Genomic DNA, 25,398 nt, shown 5'->3' with positions numbered 1-25,398 from the left:
AAATAACAAAATAAACTATAAAGGTCGTGAAAACATGTTCAGTTGCCAATTTGGAGAATTTTTCTCCAATCTCTTGTGAAAAAAATACTCAGTCTTTCTTGGACCCGTCAAATGCACATTCTCTAAAACAGGGAAACGTCAGTTGTATATACAGCACAACAAAGGGCACTCAGACCCTCCCTGAAGTTAAACAAATTGTTCTGTAAGACATTGGTCGCTCGTGAGTCATGTTTGCACCATATTACGCTTACTGACAGAAAGGTTTGTACGTTTGGTTAGTCTGTACAATGAGGTTATATAGACTATATAAACCCCTTGGTCTGTAGTTACAAGGAAACTAGAGAATCTGAACTCTGTAAAGTATATGCAAAGAAAAGTTTATTTATCTTATTTCTAATTCTATGTCTGGCTGGTTGTGCCGTTTAACTATACAACCCAAGCATGGCATGTTGCACTTGTATCTAGACTCAATGTCAATTTCAAGTACCTTCCTGACACTCTAGGACTGAGTTTGCACACCTACATTTCAAGGTATTCAATAAATCATTACAAAGTACTGAAAATCTTCAAATTTTCAGAATGTATTTTACTCACCGCCATGAAATCGTCACACCATGAATATGCATTTCCTTTGTATTACTAGCTACTATACTAAAGAATGGTTTCAACTGCAAACTTGAAATCGTGAAAACTTCCTGTTCTCCTTTCATCGATTGCAAAAATAACGAATTAACAGTGTATTATCTGCTCATAACTTATTCATACCATCAATACTTTACTTTCAAAGAGGACAATGGGACACGTTTGGCGTTGGTCCTCGCTTACATTTTTGTTGCAAATGACGGTATGATAACGTCAAATCATAAGAAAGGGCTGATAAGAAATGGCCTAATTTTAGTGTTTATGAAACCTACTTTCCAGTGCCATTGTTTATTCCCGGAGGAGTAACGTTACAGCAACAGTTGCAGAAAATATACTGCGGTCTTTCAAGTGTCTCACATGTTTGTTGTGGATTCTACAGCCAGTTATCGAGACTGATCAACAAGAAAATAGCTTATAGTTCAGATTTCTTGTCGTACTAGTTCAAGGTTTCCGGCTGTACATGTAACGTTAGATAGCGGTACCGCCACGCCCAGCATAGCGCTGGGTATTGTTGGTAATGTACAAGAGGGAACCACGCTCATACCTTGGAAGTCAAGTGTCGCGTACGGGTCGCTCTTGCCGACGAATTTTTCCACATTTGGCAAGTTGGAGGCGCTGAGGACCGTTACCTGTATCGAGGACATGTCTGAGCGGTCCCGGAGACCCGTGCCCAGAGATGTAATTCTACAGAACTTCCCGTGCCAGAGACTTTCGGGGTCAGAACTCCGGTACTAGCGGTCCATCACGGCTGTCTACATTCCCCAGGCGTCCAAATATGCGCCGCGAATTTTAGCCCCTCCCTACTACTTCCGGTTCTCCCCCCACTTCGCAAATAATAAAATAGCCTCGTTTCTTTTGGTCACAGGTGGATAGCCTCTATGCAGGATTCTATGTGCCCGTACACTCGTAGGTCTAGGATCCACTGTTGACCATTTGAAGTTATCCTTGTTTTTATTTTCACTATTAGACAAAGCCCTGCTGAAAGTGAAAGAAGAAGAAGTGATCCCTAACCCCGCTTCCTGGCTTCCCAGAAGTTATTGAAACGCCCCCTACTACTTCTACTTTGTACGTAATACGTGTCAGCTGTTCTTATCGACAGTCTGTATCGGGTTACACCTTCTGGGCAAAGGGCAACATGTAGATCTGATCTCGAGCGTGGGCGGCTCGCCCACGTTCCTCTTGTACATGTACTTCTTCTGGCATACCTTTTTCGTAGAGAAGCAGTTGTTTGACTCCTTGAAGCAAGGAAGTTAAAGTATGATACAGGTTAACTTCCTTGCTTTATATAACCTCCTTGCTTGATGCAATTTATACATCAAGAAATACTGTCAAAATTTATTACGTCTCTGCAGAACGCGATATCTTTTAATACCACCTAATGGTCAGGTTTATGATCTATTAAAATGTCATTTGTCGGTCAGAAAATATAGCTGGTTGTCCGAAAAAATGATGATAATTATCATGCTTTTCTTTCGTATAAGTTACAGTTTTATTTCCGGATCGAGACTATTTATGTTCTGTTAAGGGGTTTTTAATCGTAGCCGGTTGAATTAATTTAAAGATTTACCCGGCTAATTTAGCCCGCTATCTTTAAGCCTAGCCTCTACCAGGCCCCCGCCCTATCGCTGGGAAAATAGTAGAAATCAGCCGAGGTACTCCGTTATACAGGGTAGGTCCGCTATACAGTGAAGCTCCATTATCCGTCCATCGATAATGGAGCTTCACTGTATAGCGGACCTACCCTGTATAGCGGAGTACCTCGGCTGATTTCTACTATTTTCCCAGCGATAGGGCGGGGGCCTGGTAGAGGCTAATCTTAGCCCAATAAGAACGCAAATTGGCCGGCTAAATAAGGGTTTTAGCAGGTTAAATTGAAACTACCTTTGAATTAATTCAACCGGCTATGATAGAGATGTGAACGGGGTCTTGATAAAACCTCAATGGTTCTGTATATTTGATATGTAGGCCATGTCAATTACTTCTCGTAGACATGGGAAGCATTCGTCACGGGTGTGTCAAACGGTCGGACTTTTGCATAGAATTTCGAGGGTCCACGGGCTGTCTCTTTTCCGTGTCAAACGAATTTATCTGAGTGTCTGTAAGTCTATTGGCGTCAGAGCGAGAACCACGCCTACCTACCAAGAACTACCACCATCAACAAAGCATGATGACTATGAATTCGTGCAGTAATAATGACCAATGATCATCTACTTCTTGCAGAGTCATAAAAGGCTATTAAATCTCTAAGCAGATGTTGCCTGGTTGCCATCCCCTTGGTTCCTGTCGGGGCTGTAGAGTATGATTATCTCCAAGCAGATGTTGGAAGGCCACATCGTAACCCTTTCCGAGCTCACCGTTTCCGTTACAAATTACCTATCTGTTAGCCTCTACCAGGCTCCACAGGTCGCTAGAAAAATATGGTAGAAATTTGACAAATAGACAGATATACCTAGGTCGCAAACTGTACTCCCTGGGTAGCTAACTCCTCTGGAGACGAGTATATCTGTCTATTTGGCCATTTTTTTCTAGCAACCTGTTGAGCCTAGTAGAGGCTGCCTTCCAAATTGTCTTTGCACTTGCTTTAACTTTATTTTCCCTTTGTTTATATTATCATCTGCGTAAACTGCTAGTAATCTCTTTTTTACGGGGCTAAGCAGAAAGAAATAAGAAGAAGTTAGTGTAACCAAGGAGGTTTAATCTATATTAAACCTCCTTGGTGTAACAAGGACATTATATGATGTCCTTGGTGTAACAGATTTTGCTTCCAATATTTGTTTAGAGATTACAGTGTAGGAGCCCTAATCTCTAGTACGTGTCTACCAGACTAACTACGCCGGCTAGAGGGAGGATATTTGCAGGGTTTCATTTGCAGGCTCCGTCCTACTCGGGCGAAATGTGTTCTTCAACGTGGACTGACTCTACTGGCTAATTATTCCTTTTTCTGCCGAATTCAGCGACGATTCATACCCCCATAACTATAAGATGGCCTGGTGGAGGCTGCCTAATCTCCAAGTAGATCTATCAGTGGTATGCAAGACAATATTCATATACATATATATATGTGGATATTGTGAGAATCGTGACACTTCTTTTCTAGCCTCGTAGCGCCTACTAAGTCGGCTGGCACTATTCTAATTTCCTCTTCTTTTTCCTGGCACGGGAGAGGGACCTGTATCCTGTATGTCTATGATCTAAGAATGTAGGGTCCGGCTTATTTTATGCATATTGTTACGTCTTTGCCGTGCATGGTCCGAATTTCATCTCTGATTGGAGATGACCCTTCTTCCTTATATCTGCTTGGAGACTATAAACCACAAGGACGGAAGAGAAGATGGGCGTAGGCGCGCATGACTAGTCTCAGCGTTACCACGTTGTTACCAGGCTGCACGGAAGGGCGTGTTTCAGACTCCGGTTTCCGCCTGTGGCGAAAAGGTTAGATATCTAAGGCTTAACCCCCTTTGACAAGTCAATATTTTAACCCATGAGTGACCATACAGAGCGAGGTCAACTGATTGCTACCACATATAGGTAAGTTTCTATCAATTTATAAAGTAATGTACTAAAATAGTCTCAGTATTTGAACATTATGTCACGAAGAAGAAAATGTTAGCGTCGGTCGTCAGAAAAAGGGGGGGACCAGAATACGCTACGATTTTCCCTTCGAAGATCTGCTAGTAGATTAGAACTGGGGTCAACACACAATACCGTACCCTGATGATTAAACAGCGCTCCTAGCGACCTCAAGAGGAAAGACGAGTGCTTTAGTACATCTTGTCTAGGTCGACGATATCGTAATACAGTATATAGAATTTAATAGGACAGAATGGCTGAAAAATTGGACAGTTTTTATAGTGCATCTATCCGACCCGCAGTGTTAAAACTTGATACGCGCAGCCAGGAATACTCGGTTCTTTGTGAATGGAGCTACGGAAAAGGCGCAATGACACTGTTGATGATGAGTGGCACGTTCGAACTTTGAATATGATTTATCAAAACGTACGTTTGTCGCAACTTGTTCTCTCTCAGTCCACTGCTGTTCAATAACAAACACACCCAGCCTTGACGAAAAATGCGTGACGGTTGGCACTAAGCTTGCACTTGAACCGCAATGGCATAGTAGACATTCGGTACAAACGACTACGGCAACGGCCTGGTATGCCATACAGCCGGGTGGTTGTGTGGGCGATTATGAGACACGGAGAACAAATAGCACGCCATGGAAATGAAGAAAAGAAAAGCTACATAGGAAACCTGAAAAAAAGCTATATGACGGGTAAAATGGGAAATGGTAGCCGCATTTTTGACAATGTTCATACTGCTTACCTGGACAGCATCGTAAACGTAACACGTTATTACCGCATTATGTACCCCCCTAATAAAGTTATGTATTTGCCTCGTACAACCTATTCTATCCACACTTTTTTCTGGAGATGGCGTAGAAAGTATACTTGCTTATAAAGAATAATCAACAGAGTAACAATTAGAGCTCTCTTTCATTGCTTGGACAATTGATTGCGACAAGAACGCAAATAGAATTTCTGTTACTTCTAATAGAAGTAGCCCCTAACATGTGACGTGCTGCTCATAGCACAGAGGCTGCATTGGTAGGCTATTTGTCAGGATGTAACGTTAGTGCCTGTCCACATTTTGATTTACGTGGAAGAACTAGTTATCCCTCCCCCACCTTCCCAAGGTCTAGGGTTTATCGCAGGGTTGTTATAAATAATAAACCTTGCCCGGGGGATAATTGCATGAAACAAGGCATGAAACAAACAATGCAGCTTGTATATGACTGCATAGTTAAGTGACACATCTCTCCCTGTATGTATGTACATGATAAATGTACGGAACATGTACACATACATATCTCGCGCCATTGCTGTGCCATATTACCATCCTAAATGAAGCGCAGCGGCTGTCATTTCGTAGTGACAAGAAACAAACGGCACCAGCGTGACATGTGTGTTGGTTTTACCAAGGACAGGCTCAGCATGAAGAATTCATTAGAATGGGCGGGCCCACAGCGTGTGACTTCGAGTTCACACGGCAATCATATATCGATCATTATCGATACGTGAAACTGAACTGTACGTAGCTAAGGACGCCGGGCGTACGTCACTGGAGTTGAACGTGAATGGAATGGAAAGGTTCATAGGGTGAGAATGAGATATGCATCCGTCAGTACGAAGCCCCTCCCCATTCACTGTTGATATTGAGCGACTGAACACCAATATACACCGTATGATTACGCTGAATCGATACAACCGACTTGAGTCCGGTTGTTTTACACCCGTTAGCCATGACCTCTTCGTATACAGGCCTCCGTCCATAGCAATACTACCCCGCCCCTCCCCTCAAAACACTTCATAAAATCACGGCGTTCACTTGATAATACCTTTGTATTCGATCTCGCAGTACGGATCACTTTTGCCGAAGGTGTCGGTGTTCTGTAGATTCTGAGCGGCGTTGATCTGGACCTGTATCGAAGTCGTCTTTGCCGGAGCCATTGCGGGCCCTTCTTCGTACGGGCAAACCGGCACGACTCTCTCAGTGGCCGATACCCCTGTCAACAACTTGACCAGCGGAGGGTATCGAGGGACTGGAACTGCAGGAAATGCAAGGGCGTTGTTCGTCGTCCGTAGAACTGCCCACGGGCGTAGCTAAGTTATGTCTTGGATGAAGAATCTTGGCTTGATGCCAAAGCTTGGTCCCTCTGGTGCGATGACTCAAGACGAACGCTAAAATTACGGACACATATTTTACGAGGGCATCGTTGAAAAGGGCTTTGCAGCTGCAAAGGGTTGCCAACTATTGACGTCAGACTACAAAACCATATTGGTGATAAATACAGACAGGCTTGAGGTTGACACTGTCTGACCCCGTCTGGAAAACACACTATGTGCTGCGATTTAGTAAATCTCGGGGGCGGACCTCAAGCGACCCAATCATCGGACTGAAAGGTTGTAAAGATAAGAATACATGGCTGTTCTAATTCCCAAGCAGATGTAAGGATCTAGCGCAGTGAAGTAGAAAGGCATGCACTATACTAATAGTGAGATTTGAGCACTTAGTCCGACGAGCACAGTTCCCCAGCGGACAACTTGCGGCTATGAAGAATGTACTATTGATAACTGACGAGAATGTAACGTTAGAAGTGGCATAAAAAGAAATCCACATAAGAAAGGGTCCGAAAATCAATGCCTACTTCACTACTCTGCAGAGCACACGTGATGCCTTACACATCTTTTAGCATCTTCTTTTTACAACAGTTGGTTTCTTACGCAATTCAGTCAGGCATTGCTACATAGCCACTTTTGACAACTGTACTGTCATCATCATCATCATTCCAGGGTGTTATCGCTCCTTTGGAAGAACCCCTCCCTTGTCAGACTCCAGGCTTTCCTCTCAGTCTAGCGGTTCTTGGCCATGTAGGGCCCAGGTGTTATACTTGCGGTAAACTAGTAGTGCTGTCAAAAGTGGTTACGTAGCGCAGCTCTACAAACGGCATCACAAAAGACCTGTTGCAAGCATTTCTGGTATTTGCCGCCACAGATCAACTCTGAAGCTAGCCTGGGTGCCATCCTATTTCTACCGGGGCTCCTACACTCGCTACCCTACAAATATTTTTTTAGGGTAGCGACTGTGTAGGAGCCCCGGTAGAAATAGGATGGCACCCAGGCTTTTTTTTAGGGTAGCGAGTGTAGGAGCCCCGGTAGAAATAGGATGGCACCCAGGCTACTCTGAAGCGATGCCAGTCGTTGTGGTAAGACATACCGCAAATATGGTTTAATACAGAAAGTGTTTACTACTTTTGATACATGCATATGTTTACACACACATTACGTCACTCAGGTCTTTGTATTGCAAAAAAACGATCGAAGGTAGTTTTCATACGGAGTTCCGCTTGACTTTTTGGAATGTCAATGTTTTATAAACGGGCCGTTTGCCCAATCTATTATCAAACATGTCAAAGATACCTACTGAAAAGCTATGAGTATAACCCAGTTTTCCATATATTACATACAAAATTGTTTCCCATCGTTTACGAACTTCGACAAGCATGTGAAAACTAAGATTATTTTAGAGCTTTTCTTCTTAAAAATATAAATGGACACGGCTGAAAAACTCTCCACAATGCAAAGAAGACAAGGTTTTAATAGTCAAAGAAGTAGTAACCACCCCTCTGACTTCCAATGTAATATCCCGGTCACATGGTAAAAGTTAGTACTTCCGGGTCGTGCGGGTGCCAGGCGGTACGTACACACGGGCTGCTACACACGTAAAGGTGTGTCTCCAGGTGTGACGTTAAATAGTTACTAGGATCTAAGCTAGTGCTTACGTGCAGTTCTACGCGCACTCACTGATTTATATTTAGATAGGTAGGAAAACTTGAACTGATTTTGTGGCGTATGGAAAGGAGATCGTGACCTGGTGAGCAACCAAAAGGTGAGCAAAATTTCTATCGTCCTGAAACGTTATTTATGAAACAATCAGAGATTTATGAATGGGGATCGGAGAACTTGCGCCCTTGGCCTTACGGTCAATTTTGACTTTATCAGCTGATGCGATCATGGGGAGGTCGGGTCTCCTCCAGAATCTTCTAGAATCTAGTGGTCTTCCAATCATGGTTCCGTTAAATTAAGTGATTAAGTTAATTAGTGCGGTTGACCCCATTGTTACGGTCTAATGAGTCTGAAACAGAATACCCCCCCCCCCCCCACCGGAACAGGTCTAGCATAATACTAGTCTAGTCTATACTCTCTACCAGACTCCATAGATTTCTGGAAAAATAGTAGACATTGGCCAAATAGATAAAATGATATGCCAGAGGAGTACTAGTAAGCCACCCAAAGTAATACAATATGATCTTGATTTTTCAAACAGTCACATAATGCAAGGAGGTTAAATATAACGTTAGATATTGATAACGTTAAATGGAAACACTGGTGGCTTAACGGACAGCCAGTCAGAAACTAAGAAGTAGATAGCTAAGTGCACGGTCTCACACCTCAAGCATGTTACTGTAAAAATACATGACTACTCTGCTACTGAAACAGCAATGAAAGTTGCTGCCCAATGTGCCACTAGTGCTCAATAACGGGAATTTCATACATAAGGCATTTGGAAGTAAACTAGAAGCTTAAGTGAACGTCATTAGACATGAATCAAGCAAATCAAGGCTAACTCTGTATAATCAATGAGAAAATGCTGCAATAGAATTGTTTGCTTAGGTAACAGAGACCGTAACACTGTGACTTTCTATATCTATATCTCTATATATATTACTGGGTGGGGTAAGGGGAAAAAACGGTGTGGGTATCATGCCCAGGGTGCACGCCTAAGGCGGCCGGTGGTGGTGGTGGTGGTGCTCCACAAAAAGTGCAAAAATTAAAGCTTAACTAACGCTAACGGTAACAAGAGAAACAACAACATGAACAGAATAAAAATAAAAAAGTACTGTGATGTCCGCCTTAGCTATTATGAATTTATATGCAACTACTGGGGGTGGGGAGGCCCATGTGCTGGGCCAACCCCGCCTTGAACTGATTGACTGAGCTTGATGTCACTAAGCTGGCAGGTACTAGTAGGCAGTTCCATTCCTGACTTGTTCTAGGAAAGACTTTCATACTTTCGGCAACTTGTGAACTATTTGGGTAGAAAGGATCACCAATTGATGTAATTTCTTGGGACCTTATTTGCATAATAAATGAAAACTTATAGAATACCTGTGTTAAAAAGGTTAACATCATTTGGCCAAGGTATGAGGTTGTGGAACTCTAGATATTAAACTGATGGTCTCTGGGTACCTGACTGAATTATGAGACTTGACGTCACATGTTCATTACTTTCCATTCCTTTCACTAGGGGCAAAAAATATTCTGGGACTTCAAAATAAACCCATTACCTCAATTCTGAGTCAAACACTTAAACTACAAGGATACTGATGTCTACGACTCATAGACATCAGTGTCCTTGTAGTTTATAGTGAGAAATTAGGTGATCTTACATTTAGTGCCTCTACAATGATTTAGTGACCAAACTTATCTGTGCCAACCTTCTCTATTTCCCCCCAGACAACCATGGGTAATTTAGTGGGTCATGCTGCACCAGGCAGCTTCTTCTTGTTGTTCGCAATTTGGTGGACCATCAGGTACTCCGTCAGGTGGGCCAGTCGGATGGGAGGCCGGAAGTCTAGCTCCACGGTGTGCTGCAAGAACGCTCCGCTGGTGTGCCGCTTCCTGAGCAGGGTTCCGGTGGAAGGACTGTGCAAGATCATATTCGCATTAGCAGGTACCAAAAATGTATCAGTTATGCATCTGCAGTTGTTCACTTATTCAATGTTATTGTACAATTTTGGGGCACCAAAAGCAGAACACAATTTTGCCTGATGTGTCCATAATTTTATGATAGCTTCTTTCTGTCATTACCAGATTTCAAGGGTTTATTTGCAGCTAAAAGATGACCAGCAGATAATGTATTCAACTCGTCCGGTAGTCCGGGCCAAAATAAAGCTGATTTGTATTGTAAAGAAGTCCCAGGTTTTAGATGCATTAGTATGGCACAATGACTTTACTTTATATTATGACATCACATTTGTACTCCTTAAATAGTGCTAGGGAATGTGGTATGGTAGAAACATATATTCTGTTCATAGTCTTCTTTCCAAATTTGGAAAATAATAAGGCCATGCATTAAAGGTTATTCCTCTTTTCAACATTTGTTCTAAATTTTCCCTGAGATTAATAATAGAAGGACTGTAAGTTTTAAAAGACTATAGAGTAGGAGGCTTTTGTTCCTTCTTTATGACCAACATGACTGTTGCAGGGCTGTTATGTGAGCAGATCGCCGCCCACTGGACACTGATCGATCCAATCACTGGTCAGTTCCACCTCCTGGGCAACTGGCAACACACCACCATGTACCTTTTCTTCGCCCTCAACGGCTTCTGCGACGTTCTGATCGCCTTAAAGGCGCCTGTGCCGAGCGGGATAGACCACCTCTCTATGTCCTTGGCCTTGGCAGTGGAAGGGATGCTGTTCTTCTACCACCTCCACGGCCGTGCCGACCTGGACGTCCGTCTCCACAAGTTGCTGCTGCTGGCCGTAGCCCCAAGTGTGTTCGTGAGCAGCCTGGAGGCATGGAGCCCAGAAACCTTACTGCTGCCCATGATCAGAACAGCATTCACGCTGCTACAGGGGACATGGTTCTGGCAGGTGAGATGTGGCTAGTGTGGCTCGCTCGTAATGCGGCTAGCTTGTAGTGCGGCTGGCTTGTAGTGCGGCTGGCTTGTAGTGCGGCGGGCTTGTAGTGCCGCTGGCTTGTAGTGCGGCTAGCTTCTAATGGGGCTAGCTTGTGGTGTGGCTCGCTCGTAATGCGGCTGGCTTGTAGTGCGGCTGGCTTGTAGTGCGGCTAGCTTGTGGTGCGGCTAGCTTGTGGTGTGGCTAGCTTGTGGTGCGGCTAGCTTGTAATGCGGCTGGCTTGTGGTGTGGCTAGCTTGTGGTGCGGCTAGCTTGTAGTGCGGCTAGCTTGTAGTGCGGCTGGCTTGTATTGCGGCTGGCTTGTAGTGCGGCTAGCTTGTAGTGCGGCTAGCTTGTAATGGGGCTGGCTTGTAGTTTGTCTAACTTGTAGTATGGCTAGGTCATAAGTTGTAGTGGGGATAGCTGTAGTGCCACTAGCTTGTAGTGTGGCTAACTTGTAGTGCAGCTAGCTTGAACTGCAGCTAGATTGTAGTGTGGCTCACTTATACTACGCCTAGCTAGATTATAGGGTAAAAAATTGAACTATAGCAAAATTGTAGTGTAGATTATTGGGTGGCTAGATTGTATTTTGGCTAGACTGTATTGTGGTTAGATTGTAGTATGGCTAGATTGTGGTGTTGCTAGATTGTGGTGTTGCTAGATTGTAGTGTTGCTATATTGTAGTCTTGCTACATTGTAGTGTTGCTAGATTGTAGTATGGCTAGATTGTAGTGTAGCTAGCTAGATTGTAGTGTGGCTAGATGGTAGCATGTATGTAGGGTGGCTAGATTGTGCAGGTAACTTGAAATTTGACCTGCTCAAGTGTAGGTATGTAGTAAAAAGAATTTCAAACCCTGACATAGCTGTATATACATCCTGTAAAAGCTGATATATTGTAATTGTATATCTGTTTCTGCAGGTTGGGTTTATCTTGTATCCTCCCTTCCCTGGCCATGAGTGGGACCAGGACAGCCATGAGAACATGATGTTTGTCTCCATGGCCTTCTGTTGGCACATCCTGGGCATCCTGCTCTTCATGAGTGTTGTGTACACAGTAGTGTATCACATCTACCAAGCCAAGGAGAAACAGCTAGGTACGGACCTGGAGCTGGGACCGCTGTCTTCACACATGCTGCAGACACACTCGGACTCAGATCTGGACTAACAAACGTGTCTCCAATCTGTCAATGTCAGATGACCAATATGAAAAATTCTGTAAGAAGGATCAGACAGTGTGATAGAATTAGTTGCTAAAACTGCTTCATACATTCCACATATCTGTTGTTATGGGAAGGCCACATACACTGACTGGAATATGTGGATGACATCTGTATGCTCACCAATTTTTGTCTGCTTCCCCCAAAAAAGTTTGCGACCATACTGCAAAACTAGGCAATACATGACACGACTTGCAAAAAAATATTGGAAAAGAGATTCTGAATTTGTAGAATGCTCTTTTCCTGTCATATTTTTTTTCCATGTTTATTATACTAAGCTGAAAAATGTTTTTCCGGCCCTTTTTGTAGCCCTGCCATTTTTTGTATGTTCAAATGTCTGTTGAACCTTCCTGACCACTTAGATTTTACAATGAAGGCAACTTTTTTTCCTCACTCATGCATCAGTTTTGGGGAGCCCAGAGGAGGTCATTCATTTAATCGAATCAGTAAACTGATATTGGTGGTTTTCAGCTTTTTTACCTCTTACAACTAAAAAAATGAAAGAGAAATTCTAAGAAAAAGTTTACTTGAATGAGCAAAGATCTGAGTGTGTTGAAACTTCTTGTTCTTTTTTGTTGAATCCTTTAAAGATCATGATCATGACATGAGTCTAAAGGAAAACTCTTACAATAACAGAATCTGCTGTTGATGATTTTCAGCTTCTTATCTCTTACAACCAAAAAAATGGAGAAGAAATTAATGTTTACTTGAATGCATTTTTAGAGATTTGAGTGTTTTGAAACATTCTAATGTGTTACATTATCTTACATGTAGAAACTTTGACTGATTGTTGTTGTTTAATTAATCATATTAATTTTGGGGGAGAGTAAGCAGTTGATACCAGAGAAATTATGAACAGGAGAGTCGTGTAGAATATAAATGTGCCTTAACAAGATTCCACATTAATCATATCAAAAACTCTTTTTCTGTGCATTGTACAGTAGAAAAGAGACATCTAAAGATGTTGTAGTTTTTTCCAGGGGAAAGTTGTGTTGACAATCATTGTTTCATTGTTACAATCATGCAGTAAATATTCATGATGGTATCACAATTGTTAAGTGTTACTTAAGTCAAGATGCCTTTTTCCTCTAACTGAAGTTGCAGTGTTAGAATATATCAAACCTGTCATCAGAAATCAGAGAAGAGTGGTACACAGCTTTTAGTGTGTTATTAGAGAAGAAAATATAGTCTTGAAAAAGTGGTTAGGTGACAAAAACTGCAGTACCTATTCAGATAGCACTCTTCAACCACTTTGAAAGATCGGTACATATTTTTATTGGACTACCAAAGTTTGTCAACACTTAATCTTAGATAGCTTGACATTGTTGGTTCAAATCAGGTATGTGAATTTTAACATAAGCATCAATGTACAGGCACTGTGCAATTGATTTTGCTGCTCTTCGCCCATGAACAGACAACAACGCCCGGTCTCAACCACAATAACAGGAGGCTACCTTGGCAGGCTTCACCAAAACTCAGAACTGCGTAAATAACTCATTACGCAAACGAGCCTGTGTACTATGATAATGCCACTGGCAAGTGCCTTATACATGTATATAAAGTTCTTCATCCTTTTATTCTAGCATGATTGGTACTGTAGGTACATGCATATATGAATGATATGCAAAGATTGTACAATGTACAATGTGTTGGTTAATAATATTACGTGTCATTCTTGTGTTATAGTGTCCTTCCTTGTATTGCTTGGTAATGTTGTGTTTCTTTCTTGTTTTATGGTTTCTCAATGAATCTGTGTAATTATGTTGGAAGTGTGATTTTACAATTAATGCAATGTTGTCTCAATTTGACCCTAGCTGTCTATTATAGGTTAAAATTGACGGTGCCTTTTTAAGCATTTGTAGGTCATGATTAATAATGTCATTTTAAGTACTTTTTTTAGTACTGTATTATGTATCTTTTGTTCATGTCTTATAGTTTCTCATTTACATTTAGAAGTGTGATATGATATCTAATTGCTTTTAATTTTTTGCAATGAAGAATTGAATTAAGACTTGGTATCAGATGTAATATATAGACATTACCAAAGGAATGAAATTGATAACAGAGTACATGTACCTGTTTTCCTTGAAGTTCTCGTTTTTGACGATGCATCAGGGGCAGAGCCATCTATGTTTCATGAGAAATTTCTTAATACAGGCTCAAATAGAATCATATAGTGTGATACAAGTAGACTCAAGACAATGTCAATACCTCTTATCAGTGCATTATTTTTTGTTTGTGTGAATGTTAATTTATATAAAATAATGACCCCCTGATGTGCAGTCTTCTTAAATAGCTTATTGGAATAAGATTAAATATTCTATTAATAAATGCTGCTTGAAATTTTATTTCATGGTTTTCTGGTTGAAGTGATTTTATTCTTGCAACATTTGGAAGTTAAGTAAATGTGGACATTACCGGACATTAATCATGCAAATGAAGGCCTCATTTACATACTTTACAGGAAATGCTACAATAGACTTCTTTGCCTAGATAAGACCTATGCTTTGAACAACTTTTGTTATTTGGGTAGAGATTACTAGAGAATATGATCAACTGATAAATTTTATGCAAATGAGGACCTTATTTTCATAACCAATGCTAAACATCATATGTCACTTGAAAATGTTAACATCATTTGGCGAAGTCATGGAGTCGTAGAACTCTAGTTGAATTTTGAGGTTTATTTGATTCAAAGCATGCCTAAAATGGAACATATACATGTGAAGGAAAACATTTTGAATCATTCAACATATGTAACATGAAGTAGGGCCAGCTTTCTTTTTTGCCAGAGTACAATTCTTCCATCAAATTTCAGCACGACACACGTGTTTGATGTTTGCAGAAATCTTTCAAAAGTTAACTTTTGAGTAGTCCTTCCGTAGGAACAATTAATTGAATAACTTGTGTGTCAGCGTGACACGGAGAAGAAGCACGAGAGGTTTCGTAAAGAAAATAAGAAACTGTTTAATATTACGTATCGTTGCATGCAATGGTATCCTCTTACACTGTACTATGTCATGAGCCAAAGTCTGTTGTACCACACAACTAACCTGGAACCAATGCTTGCCAGACCTACAGCGCCAACATGCCCCCGATGAAGTTTTTCCTCAGCACCCCACAGCAAAGGCATTTTAGCTCTTAGGGCTGTTTCAAGTAGGGAAAAACACCGGTGTAGACTTAATGATTTATTCCGAAGTTTTTATCGTATGAGGTAAAGATTGTAAAATTCGGCACAATTCAGTGTTTACTGCAAGGCCGTTTTGTTCTATGTTTTGCTCAATAACCTGAGTCACTACCTTAGATTAGCCAGGCGAGGACTGAGAAGTTTCACGGAGTCAAGGAAACCAAGACTATAGCCGTGGAAGAAACTGGTGACCCAAAGCTTAGCCCAACTTGGCGGTAGGATCCATTGCATCACGAACAATAGGCTGGGTACAGGTTCATCGGCAAACGTAGTCGAGTTACATTGTGTAAACAGTACTTGTGCCAACGACATTCCATGCTACGCAGTTGTAAGGACACGATTCCGACTTAACTACTGTAGGTTGTCCTGCATGTAAGATCAGTGGATTTTTGGGCAGTTGGAGACTCCGATTGAACTACCATATATTCGCCAAGGCGATAGCCTCTTAGTAAGTCCCCTTTTCTCCATTTTTCATACGTAGTCAAGTGTAGTTGAAGGCAAATGTGGGCACTGCTCAGTACAGGTGCTAAGAGTGAACAATGTTTCTGCCACTGCTTGAGGAGAGACTACGACTGCGTGCTTTTTATCAGTATTGAACATAAACAAGGCTTGATTTTCCTTCTAATGCATCCAACACAATTAAAGCTGACAGCTTCGTTTCACGACGTACGTAAGCGGGTCCAGGTTGACTTTAATTACCTTCGCAAAGAAGGTTATATTTTCTGTAGCGTTTGTATGTATGTATTTATTTATGTCTGGATGGACCGGATGTAGAAGACATATAAGTCAAGAAGGCCTGGATGGATTGTCTTGATATTTGGTATGTGGGTAGGTCTTGATGAGACCTGGAAATCATTAGATTTGGGGCCCCCTAGCGACTTTCTAAAGTACCGCAGCGGAATGTCCTGTTTTGATATCTCATGTTCTGGACATGCTGTGGTCGTGATTCTTGAGTGGTAGATAGCTCTTTGGAAGGAATTTGGACCCCTAGCGGCTTTTTTTGGGAACTTTATTTGAGAATTTGAAAGGGAATAACTCTAGAAGCAGATGACGGATGGTCATAATATTTGGTGTACAGATAGCTTGAGTGATGATTTACATAATTAGATACGAATTGTGCAAATCAGTATCTAATTTGCATAATTAATGAGCTTAATAATAATAATTAATTTAAGTTTCACGTCTGCTGCATTTCATGATAGGACTTTCAAACATGTTACATACTAGTATGTAACTGATAAAGATAGAAACATTGATAGGTATCAATTATGCAAATGAAGACCTAATTTGTATGATTAATGTGAAAATATAGTTCAAGATGGGGTTGACGAATCATCCTGAATTTTCATATGTACATGCGTTGTATAATTTAATGGTAATTATGCAAAGCAGACTCTAATTTGCATAATTAACGAGGGCTATTTTTAAAAAAACGCTTCCCATGACTGGACTATTCAAACGTGACATTTGTAACTGAGGAAGAGAGGAATGTTGATGGATTAAAAAATATTCAAATGAGGACCTAATTTGCATAATTACTGAGAAATAACTATATGTCCATACTGATAAGTGACTGTAATTTCATACTTGCGGCATTTGGAAGTTATGTGAATGTGGACATCATTGAATGTAAAAAATGCTAATGAGGACCTCATGAAATGCTAGAATATCATTCGTTGAGATAAGACTGTCATATTTTGGACAACTTTGGGCGGAGAAGATAATCAACTGATGACTTATACAAATGACCTTATTTTCATAATCAATGAGAAATACTGATCATACATCAGTCATAACGGTTTAAATCATTTGGCGAAGGTATGAGGTCGTGGAACTCTTGTTTGTCATTATGATTTCAGGCGCCCATGGGGAATCTTACAGGTCATGCTATTCCAGGCAGCCTCTTCCTTTTCTTTGGGCTGTGGTGGACCATCCGGTACTCCGTCATGTGGGCCAGTCGGCTGGGAGGCCGGAACACAAGCTCTGCTGCTACAGTCTGCTGCAACAATGCCCCAAGTCGTTTCTTAAAAAGGGTCCCCGTGGAAGGACTGTGCAAAACTATGTTTGGAATAACAGGTATTAAAAACGTGTCCATTTGTAGGTAATATGTGTCGAAACTACAACCGTTACAGCACGTTGTTGACCTATCAACTTGATTGCCCAAAAGACAAGATAAGAAAAAAACAATTATAGATGATGAGATGATTTCAGCATTAGCACAATGATTTGACATACATTTCTCACTGCAGCCGTAGGTTACTCTTAGGGCTGCGCTGAGCACAGACGTTCCGATTAGATAAAACTAAAAAAAGGGTCTCTCAACATCGCATCACCGAGTGGTAGCTGTTAAATATGCTACCGCGATGTAGATATTGTGAGGAATTTCTACCGCTCTTTATACGTACTTAATGAATCATCATGCAATACATGGAAGCCGGTGCTTAGTGTATACAAGCGGTGGATCTGTCTTTAGGAAATGATATAAACGTACAGTTGATCTTGTGTTGCAGGAATAGTAGAGGAGCAGCTCGTGGCACACTGGATACTCATTGACCCGGTAACTCACCAGTTCCACCAGTTGGTTATCTGGCAACACATCACCATGTATTCGTTCTTTGCCCTCAATGGCATCTGTGATATCTTGATTGCCCTGAGAGCGCCCGTGCCAACCGGAATAGACTACGTCTCCTTGTCTATGGCGTACGCAGTTGAAGGACTGCTGTTCTTCTATCACCTGCACGGCCGCAATGACCTGGACGTCCGCCTTCACAAGCTGTTGGTGCTGGCTGCCGGTCTGTGTGCGGCGGTGAGCGGGCTGGAAGCCTGGAAGCCTGACACTATTGTACTACCCATGTTACGGGCAGCACTTACTCTCCAGGGCACCTGGTTCTGGCAGGTCAGATGTCCATGTATTTTGTAGATCAATGAATCATTACTTTTCTGTCATGCATTCTTGTTGTACGTCACGTAACCCTCGGGGAAGTGACTGATATTATGAACGTGCTGTCTCTGAAGCCGATGCTCATGTGTTGTATCTGTTTCTACAGGTTGGGTTGATCCTGTATCCTATCGTTCCTGGCCATGAGTGGGACCAAGAGAGCAAAGAGAACGTGATGTTTGTCTCCATGGCTTTCTGTTGGCACATCCTGGGCATCCTGCTCTTCATGAGTGTCGTGTACACAGTAGTGTATCACATCTACCAATTGCAAGCCAAGGAGAAACGGAGAGTTTTAAACCTGGAGGTGCAGCCGCTGTCTTCACACATGCTGCAGACAGAGTCAGACTCAGATCTGGACTAACACAAGTGCTTCCACCATGTTCAGTTTCTCTATCAACAAGTGCTAGAAAGCTGCAACGCTAAACAAAGAGGAACCTTTATAGCTATTAGATGCACTAGATGTATTAGTACAGTAGAAGATCCTTAGTGGAAAGTAGAGACAGACACCCATTTGTCGTAGCCGTTGGAAGTGGCTTTTTCAAGTAATACTTCACCAAACACTGTCTTGTACATACTTAGTTGTACACACAGTCATGCCCAATGGGCATTTCTGAGAAATCTAGGGATCCATATGATATCAAATATGGAGTTGATAGGCTATACACTGGCAGGAGGATGTGACAGCGACAGGGTTAGTGGTAAAAACTCCTTGCTAATGAATCACATTCCATGTATCTATTCTTGAATAGGTTGCCGTATTTGACAATACGACAAAACTAGTATTGTGTATCGTTAACCAAAGACTGGATAGTTTCTCAATAGATAATGTATTGGTGTGCGAATTGTGATGTTTGGTGCTCAGTTTATTGTACATATTTGATGGTTATTGATGCTCTAGCTTCAAGAAATATTCATCAAGTGTGATTGTTATCAAATTTATAACAAAGTCATCAAATGACAATGAACTTTATTGCTTATTCATGCCCAGCATGGGCTAAATGCATTACGACACTACAGACAAAATATGCTATATTCCAAAGTCTCTTCCCGCTTTTCAAAACATGTAAACTACGAAGACAGATTTAATTTACAGGCTTTTTCAATTACATCGGGGCTTCCTAGATGAAATGATATACGAGAACATTTTGCCTTTTGTTAAATGTGCACATTTCAGGTTTAGGGCAAGAAACGCATGTCTGTGTATAGTGCTAGTGAACATTCTAAAAACAAAATGTACTTCATGTTCCACATATCATTATTGTTTTTATTATTAAAAGTTAAGTTGCTACTGTGCTTTCCTTTTTGTTGCTTTTGTTTATCAACTTCATGAAGATAGGAAACATAGGAGAAAGCTGGATACTCAGAGCAGAGACATTGTTTTCCGCTAAGGTCAAGCAAACTGCTAATATCAATAACCTGATTTCAACATTTGGTCGACACAATTCACACTGTACGTGTATGTGAAGACTTTTTTTCAAACATGAAGAGCTTTTATCAACTTTCTGTGGTAAACCATATGACTCAAACATGTTTGATTGAACCTTTCTTTATTCATGAGAAGCTCAAATCGTCCTGCAGGCCGCTTTTCATTGAGGTCACGAGGGAAAAGGTAAGGGTCAGACAAAATATAACAACTACAAAGCATACATGATTTAAGTCCTAATAGATCTATCTAGTCTACATTAATCCGCCCAGTTACATAAATCCTCCACTTTGAACTGTGCATACCTGCTGCTGTACTAGAGATCTCTCAAACGCACTGTTTTCAGATATACAGGAGTGCATTATACTGGGGAACCATAGGTTGGAGATCTGTTTAGACGTGTTATTTCAGGGTGGCGGAATTATGTACCCTGGTGGAATTGTATAAGATGTTATACCATAGAGTGGTATCCATACACATACACATACACGGTATAACAAAGGTAGCCCGAGCACCAGCCTCCGTAGTGACCGCTGGCTCAATTCTTGTCGCTTGCTATATATAAACCGTGGCACATAACAGGGTGAAAGTTCGTGTCCGTTCGTTCTACGCATTCTTCAGATCTGTTATAAAAATTCTCAGAAAGCCTATTCAACTGGTTCCAACAGTTTTTCATCCTCGCATCTCGGGCAAAATGTTTAACATTTGATATCTGAAGTCATAGAGATTGGAGACACGTTTGCTAGTCCAGATCTGAGTCCGAGTGTGTCTGCAGCATGTGTGAAGACAGCGGTCCCAGCTCCAGGTCCGTACCTAGCTGTTTCTCCTTGGCTTGGTAGATGTGATAAACTACTGTGTACACAACACACATGAAGAGCAGGATGCCCAGGATGTGCCAACAGAAAGCCATGGAGACAAACATCATGTTCTCATGGTTTTCCAGGTCCCACTCATGGCCAGGGAAGGGAGGATACAAGATGAACCCGGCCTGCAGAAACAGAAGTCTATATTATTATCTTAGATTATCTTATCTTATCTAATCGGATCTTATCTTATATCAGATAGAAAATTGTAATCTGTTATGAGTTTAAAGAGAGCTATGTCAGTTCAAATCTTTCGGGATTCATACCTTTCATGACCATTGCAACTTTCAAGTTACTATCACGCAACCGCAGTTCTAGCAAATGTATGCAGGGCGCCCATTTATGATGCATAGGTAACTAATGTTCCAAATTTTGAAACCGAGTTGACTTTGATAGATTTTCAATTTCTTTGCTTGATTCAATCATACGTTGATTTCATAACCCTGTGAAGACAGTTTATGTTGCAGGATTACATGACCTTGTCCCTCCGCCCAGATCAACAGCTACAGCAGCGCATACACTGTAGGAAACCGTACCATGTCCATCCTTACAGCCAGAACAAAATGAGTTCGGAACGCTGTCCTTCATCCGGCGATCCACGTGCAAAACCAGATGGTAGAGATGTAATAATAGGATACTTGTCACGTCCATTTTTATAAAGGTGTAATGAATCGTAATTGCAAGATCAATGCCATTCAAGCATGCCTTGTGTTGTGCATTGTCTGCAATGTTGATAGAATTGAATACAGATGAAAGAGTTATGAACTGACAAACTACATAAAGATGGATAATTGAGACACTCTGACCGAATCTCTAAGCAGATCTTTCGGTTGGCAAGACAGTATACATGGGACGAAACCGTGAGTGTCCATGGTCTGGAAGTTATTGCACTAGACTGGTACGCGTCTTCGTAAATCGTATAAATACAAAAATGTACCTTGTTTTGGTGTGCGTCCATGACAAGAAAGGATGCATATCTAGGTCTCTATAGTTCAGTATTCACCATGTACCAGTAGCTTTTTTAGTTTAATGTTAACAGATATGATTCAATGTATCCATCCCTCAATTTTGATATTGGATGCTGTCTTGCCAACCGAAAGATCTGCTCAGTGGAGATTCATTCTAACCTGCCACAGCCAGGTCCCCTGCAGCATTGCTAGTGCCGCTCTGAGCATGGGTAGGTGCACTGTCCGAGGGTTCCAGGCCTCCAGCCCAGTCACGGCCACACTTGGGGCGATAGCCAGGATCAACAGTTGATGCACGTGTACGTCTAGATCAGTACGGCCATGTAGATGGTAGAAGAACAACAGCCCTTCCACCGAGACGGCCAGTGACAGGGTGGCAAAGTCTATGCCACTCGGTAAAGGCGCTTTTAGAGCGATCAACACGTCACAGAAGCCATTCAGGAGGAAGAAAGCGTACATGGTGGTGTGTTGCCAGTTCCCCAGGATGTGGAAGTGTCCAGTCTTCGGATCAATCAGTATCCAGTGGGCCACCAGCTGCTCAAAGATGATTCCTGCAATAATCAAAAAGTATAGTAAGACCCATTCCAGTCCCACTTGTTATTCATATTTCTTATTCCGCGCTATCTATATTTCGGCAACGTAGCATCGGGCTTACTCTCGAACTTAACATTTAGTTCGTTATTTTAACGACGTGGATGCGAATCATTTAAAAAGTGCACTACTAGAAGGTCCTGCTGGATGTTGCAAAAGCATAAAACACTGAGAATGAGCCGGGACTTTACATCTGTTTGGTGGTAGCAAAGAAACAGACAGAGAACCTTGCATGTTTCTTTCCATCAAGGAGGTTTAATCTGATGATCCTCCTTGCTTCCATATAGGGGGACGTGGAACACAACAAGTGAGCTATACGTAACGTTGGGTAACCTAAATTCGTGGGGTACTTAAAGTCGGGATTTTTCGAAAACGGGGTATTTAGGGATATGTGCTAGATGCAAAATCAGTTATAACGCCAGCAATGCAAAGCAGATAGACTAACGTATTCAGAACACTGGCTGAAAAGCTTCGATAACCATGCATTAGAAGTTGGCGACGTCAAAAACTCTCCGTCCCTTATTGACAGAGTCTGGGGGCTTCGTGGGAGAATCACCCAGCACGGTTGTTCGCTGGTTTATAAGACAAATGTCACATCTCCTGCCTGCTAAACACAATTATTTATAAGACAACTTATTACAATCTCTTTTGCTAACCTGCAACTGGATTCTAAGTGTGATCAATCATCAAAACTCCTCTCTGTTGCTACAACCTACGGCACGTGTATTTTCCCGCCGCCATATTGTTAACCAGAATCCTGTTGTCAAGCAGACGACAAAGGTTTGTGAGGAACACTTTTTGTCTAAATGCTGCGTGTGATAGTGGACTGAGGAAGATGTTTTCCTCAAAGTTTGCTCCTAACACAACAAGGAACACATGGACATAGTAGTATTACCATTGCTACGGCATCCAGCTAACTTCCCATGAATAATGTAACGTTACACGTTGCCCGATGATGACGATGGGCCGACTTTGAGTGAAGTTCTACCGACTCAACACACGGGTTGTTCCGGAACTGGCCTGATGTGTGCGGTACGGCCGTTTTTTCGTGTATTTTTTTTACTTGGACACGTCTATATCCATAGCACTCTCCTCAAGCCAAGGATAGAACGAATAGCTGCTGTATAAAATGTGATTAGCGGTAAGATATTCAAGACGAATCTTCTCTCCCGAATTAATGTGCCCCCCTGTCCGACAGCACCGTAATTGTGCGTGCGGCGGACGGTAGTTTCAAGTTGAAATATTATGGTGTCAGCACGACTAGAGACAAAATCTACCATATATATGATTAGTGCAAAGATAGTACATGATACTGACAGAATAATAGAAAAAAAGGATGGTTTATTGTTCTGCTAGATTGATTTCAGTCAACCATTATCGGAAAAATCCCGAATTTAGGTTACCCAACGTTACCTCCTGTTGCAATTGTCATTTTGACCAGTCCTTCGATCGGAACCCTCTTCAAGAAGCGCAGAGGCCCACTGCAGCAGCACGCCTCGTGAGCCGAGCGTGTCGTCCGACCTCCCAGCCGACTGGCCCACATGACGGAGTACCTGATGGTCCACCACAGCCCGAAGAACATAAAGAAGCAGCCTGGGGCGGCGTGGCCTATAAAGTTCCCCATAATTGCCTGAAATTGAGATAGGATACAACAAGACTGTCAGGCACCCAAAGATCTCTAAGGAAGCTAGGTCGAAAATCATACGCTGCAAAAACTACTGACAGGAAGAATGCAATCATCGAACATAAAGCCAGTGTAACTCTGTCAACGGCCTCCGGCCGAATTTCTTGACCTCCACTTCGGAAGGTCGCCGAATCTCAACCTCGCAATGAGTCGACATTATTTTCACACTCTCTGGTACACAGACCGATATTTTCCATGTTGTCATGTCTAACTCCTACATCCCCCTACATCCTACATTATCAAGTCAATTTCTTTGTGCTCATTCTAAAGGCGAGAACATATCACTCATCCATACATTACTATTTCGTAACTTATGTACTGTTGTTGATAATATTTTGACGTTCTAATTGTAGCCTCATAGTATTGTTTTTTTAACAGTTGTCGCCCGATATATTGTACCATGTACGGTTGTCGAGCAATACAGTTCAGTTATATCAAACTAGTATTGCAATAACGTCAGATTTGTTAACATTTACTAACCTTTTGAAGTCCTTCGTGTACTTGGATGACCTCGTGGGTATATGACAGGGCGCACTCGAATCGACTGGTCCAACCGCCTGCTTGCAGGCGTCTCGGTGTGCGTGTGACGTCACAGGTGTGTGTTCAGGTTGCTTTTGGGCCGAATAAACAGATGTGCCGACCTGTCTTCACACTTGCTGACGGGACTAGCGCATGTCGAGCTCATTGCTTGTGATCAATAGCAAATGTTGTGACAATAAAAAGGCAACAGAATGATAAGAAAATGGGCAGTTACGCCACTTACAAGACATTGCTCAAGTTGTTCTGTGTATTTTGTTTGTAGAGTATTAACAGTCTCTAAAGCCCAAGTCTACATCTTATCATCTTCTCAGTTTGGTTGAAACATAACTTATGCTTATGACACAGATTTCCTTTTGTTTCATGATCAACGTTTCATTCTGTTCTTGAGTTATTCAATGTTGAGTGATGGCCTACATGTACTGATACTAGACTCTACCAGCCTCTGCGGGTCGCTGGGAAAATAGAGTAGAAATTGGCCAAATAGAGTCAACTGTATGAAGGGGGTCGGCTATGGAGATAGGTCCAATATTACAACCCTGGATGTTATCCTCCATGGCCAAAGTCCCCCGGCAAATGTTCTCTCTATAGCCGACGCGGTTAGTCTGGTAGAGACTATACTGATACGGCTGTAAATTGTACGACCATAACTATCTAGCTGATGGGATGTCTGTTGTTCTAATGACTGGGTTATCAAACACTATGAAAATCCATCCAAAAGGAGCTCAGGAACCTAAGGGCCTGACGAAGAAGAATACTGTACTTGCATACTATTAGTCACCCACACCCAGTACGTTTGTAAATATTAGTCGTCCAGGTCCAGGAAAAGAAGAATAGAATTGTAACTGTCAAATCTATACCACTGGATTATAACATTTTATTTTCAGGCGTTTCAAGTGTCCACCTGACACTTTTCATCAGTGAAGGAAAGAACATAGAACATCTTGTCAGTCACATTTTGTTTATTTAGAGCTTTTCATAACTTCTTCTGTTTTGTTTATATAGAATGCAAGAATGTTGTCGCTATGTTCCGTAAGTCTTAAGTAAACATTATTTCCTTCACTGAGGAAAAAGTCTCAGGTGGACACTAGAAACGTCTGAAAAGAAAATGCG

The 25,398-nt window shown here is 41.8% G+C and overlaps 4 protein-coding genes across 9 annotated transcripts in view; 2 read left to right on the top strand and 2 right to left on the bottom strand.

Moving 5' to 3' along the window:
* Positions 1-6,418, bottom strand: part of LOC136430471 (dysferlin-like) — a 46,315-nt gene extending 39,897 nt beyond the window's left edge. For 2 of the 6 annotated variants that reach the window (XM_066421127.1, XM_066421126.1), the window contains exon 1: positions 6,038-6,417. In XM_066421127.1, the coding sequence (XP_066277224.1) occupies positions 6,038-6,149 (112 nt within the window). In that variant the 5' untranslated portion in view covers positions 6,150-6,417. Of the gene's footprint in view, positions 1-1,186; positions 1,431-6,037 lie in introns of those variants that run through there. The other 4 variants (XM_066421125.1, XM_066421128.1, XM_066421124.1 and 1 more) reach the window with 3 other exon arrangements.
* Positions 6,419-7,862: 1,444 nt separating this feature from the next.
* On the top strand, positions 7,863-14,445 carry LOC136430469 (transmembrane protein 45B-like). Its single transcript, XM_066421122.1, has 4 exons — positions 7,863-8,088; positions 9,717-9,933; positions 10,468-10,856; positions 11,800-14,445. The coding sequence occupies exons 2-4, from the start codon at positions 9,723-9,725 to the stop codon at positions 12,043-12,045; spliced, it is 846 nt and encodes a 281-aa protein (XP_066277219.1). The 5' UTR covers positions 7,863-8,088; positions 9,717-9,722; the 3' UTR covers positions 12,046-14,445.
* A 457-nt stretch (positions 14,446-14,902) lies between these two features.
* On the top strand, positions 14,903-19,515 carry LOC136430468 (transmembrane protein 45B-like). The gene is made up of 4 exons (XM_066421121.1): positions 14,903-15,732; positions 17,144-17,360; positions 17,795-18,180; positions 18,332-19,515. The coding sequence occupies exons 2-4, from the start codon at positions 17,150-17,152 to the stop codon at positions 18,581-18,583; spliced, it is 849 nt and encodes a 282-aa protein (XP_066277218.1). The 5' UTR covers positions 14,903-15,732; positions 17,144-17,149; the 3' UTR covers positions 18,584-19,515.
* Positions 19,516-19,752: 237 nt separating this feature from the next.
* On the bottom strand, positions 19,753-25,385 carry LOC136430470 (transmembrane protein 45B-like). The gene is made up of 4 exons (XM_066421123.1): positions 24,229-25,385; positions 23,478-23,694; positions 21,636-22,024; positions 19,753-20,633 (listed from the first exon to the last, which is right to left on the bottom strand). The coding sequence occupies exons 2-4, from the start codon at positions 23,686-23,688 to the stop codon at positions 20,388-20,390; spliced, it is 846 nt and encodes a 281-aa protein (XP_066277220.1). The 5' UTR covers positions 23,689-23,694; positions 24,229-25,385; the 3' UTR covers positions 19,753-20,387.
* Positions 25,386-25,398: the final 13 nt, after the last annotated feature.

The sequence above is a fragment of the Branchiostoma lanceolatum genome, chromosome 3 (genome assembly GCF_035083965.1).
Source record: "Branchiostoma lanceolatum isolate klBraLanc5 chromosome 3, klBraLanc5.hap2, whole genome shotgun sequence".
In the NCBI taxonomy this organism is placed as follows: Eukaryota; Metazoa; Chordata; class Leptocardii; order Amphioxiformes; family Branchiostomatidae; genus Branchiostoma; species Branchiostoma lanceolatum.
The sequence above is the reverse complement of the archived record's forward strand: the minus strand, read 5'-3'. Positions and strand labels throughout refer to the sequence as shown.

What these genes read in the sequence shown, in the direction of transcription:
- LOC136430468 (XM_066421121.1), top strand. Translation starts at nt 17,150, where the DNA reads ATGGGGAATCTTACAGGTCATGCTATTCCAGGCAGCCTCTTCCTTTTC. An exon ending in AACTATGTTTGGAATAACAG is followed by an intron (nt 17,361 to 17,794) that starts GTATTAAAAACG and finishes CTTGTGTTGCAG; the next exon opens with GAATAGTAGAGGAGCAGCTC. An exon ending in AGGGCACCTGGTTCTGGCAG is followed by an intron (nt 18,181 to 18,331) that starts GTCAGATGTCCA and finishes CTGTTTCTACAG; the next exon opens with GTTGGGTTGATCCTGTATCC.
- LOC136430469 (XM_066421122.1), top strand. Translation starts at nt 9,723, where the DNA reads ATGGGTAATTTAGTGGGTCATGCTGCACCAGGCAGCTTCTTCTTGTTG. An exon ending in GATCATATTCGCATTAGCAG is followed by an intron (nt 9,934 to 10,467) that starts GTACCAAAAATG and finishes TGACTGTTGCAG; the next exon opens with GGCTGTTATGTGAGCAGATC. An exon ending in AGGGGACATGGTTCTGGCAG is followed by an intron (nt 10,857 to 11,799) that starts GTGAGATGTGGC and finishes CTGTTTCTGCAG; the next exon opens with GTTGGGTTTATCTTGTATCC.
- LOC136430470 (XM_066421123.1), bottom strand. Translation starts at nt 23,688, where the DNA reads ATGGGGAACTTTATAGGCCACGCCGCCCCAGGCTGCTTCTTTATGTTC. An exon ending in AATGACAATTGCAACAGGAG is followed by an intron (nt 22,025 to 23,477) that starts GTAACGTTGGGT and finishes TGATTATTGCAG; the next exon opens with GAATCATCTTTGAGCAGCTG. An exon ending in AGGGGACCTGGCTGTGGCAG is followed by an intron (nt 20,634 to 21,635) that starts GTTAGAATGAAT and finishes CTGTTTCTGCAG; the next exon opens with GCCGGGTTCATCTTGTATCC.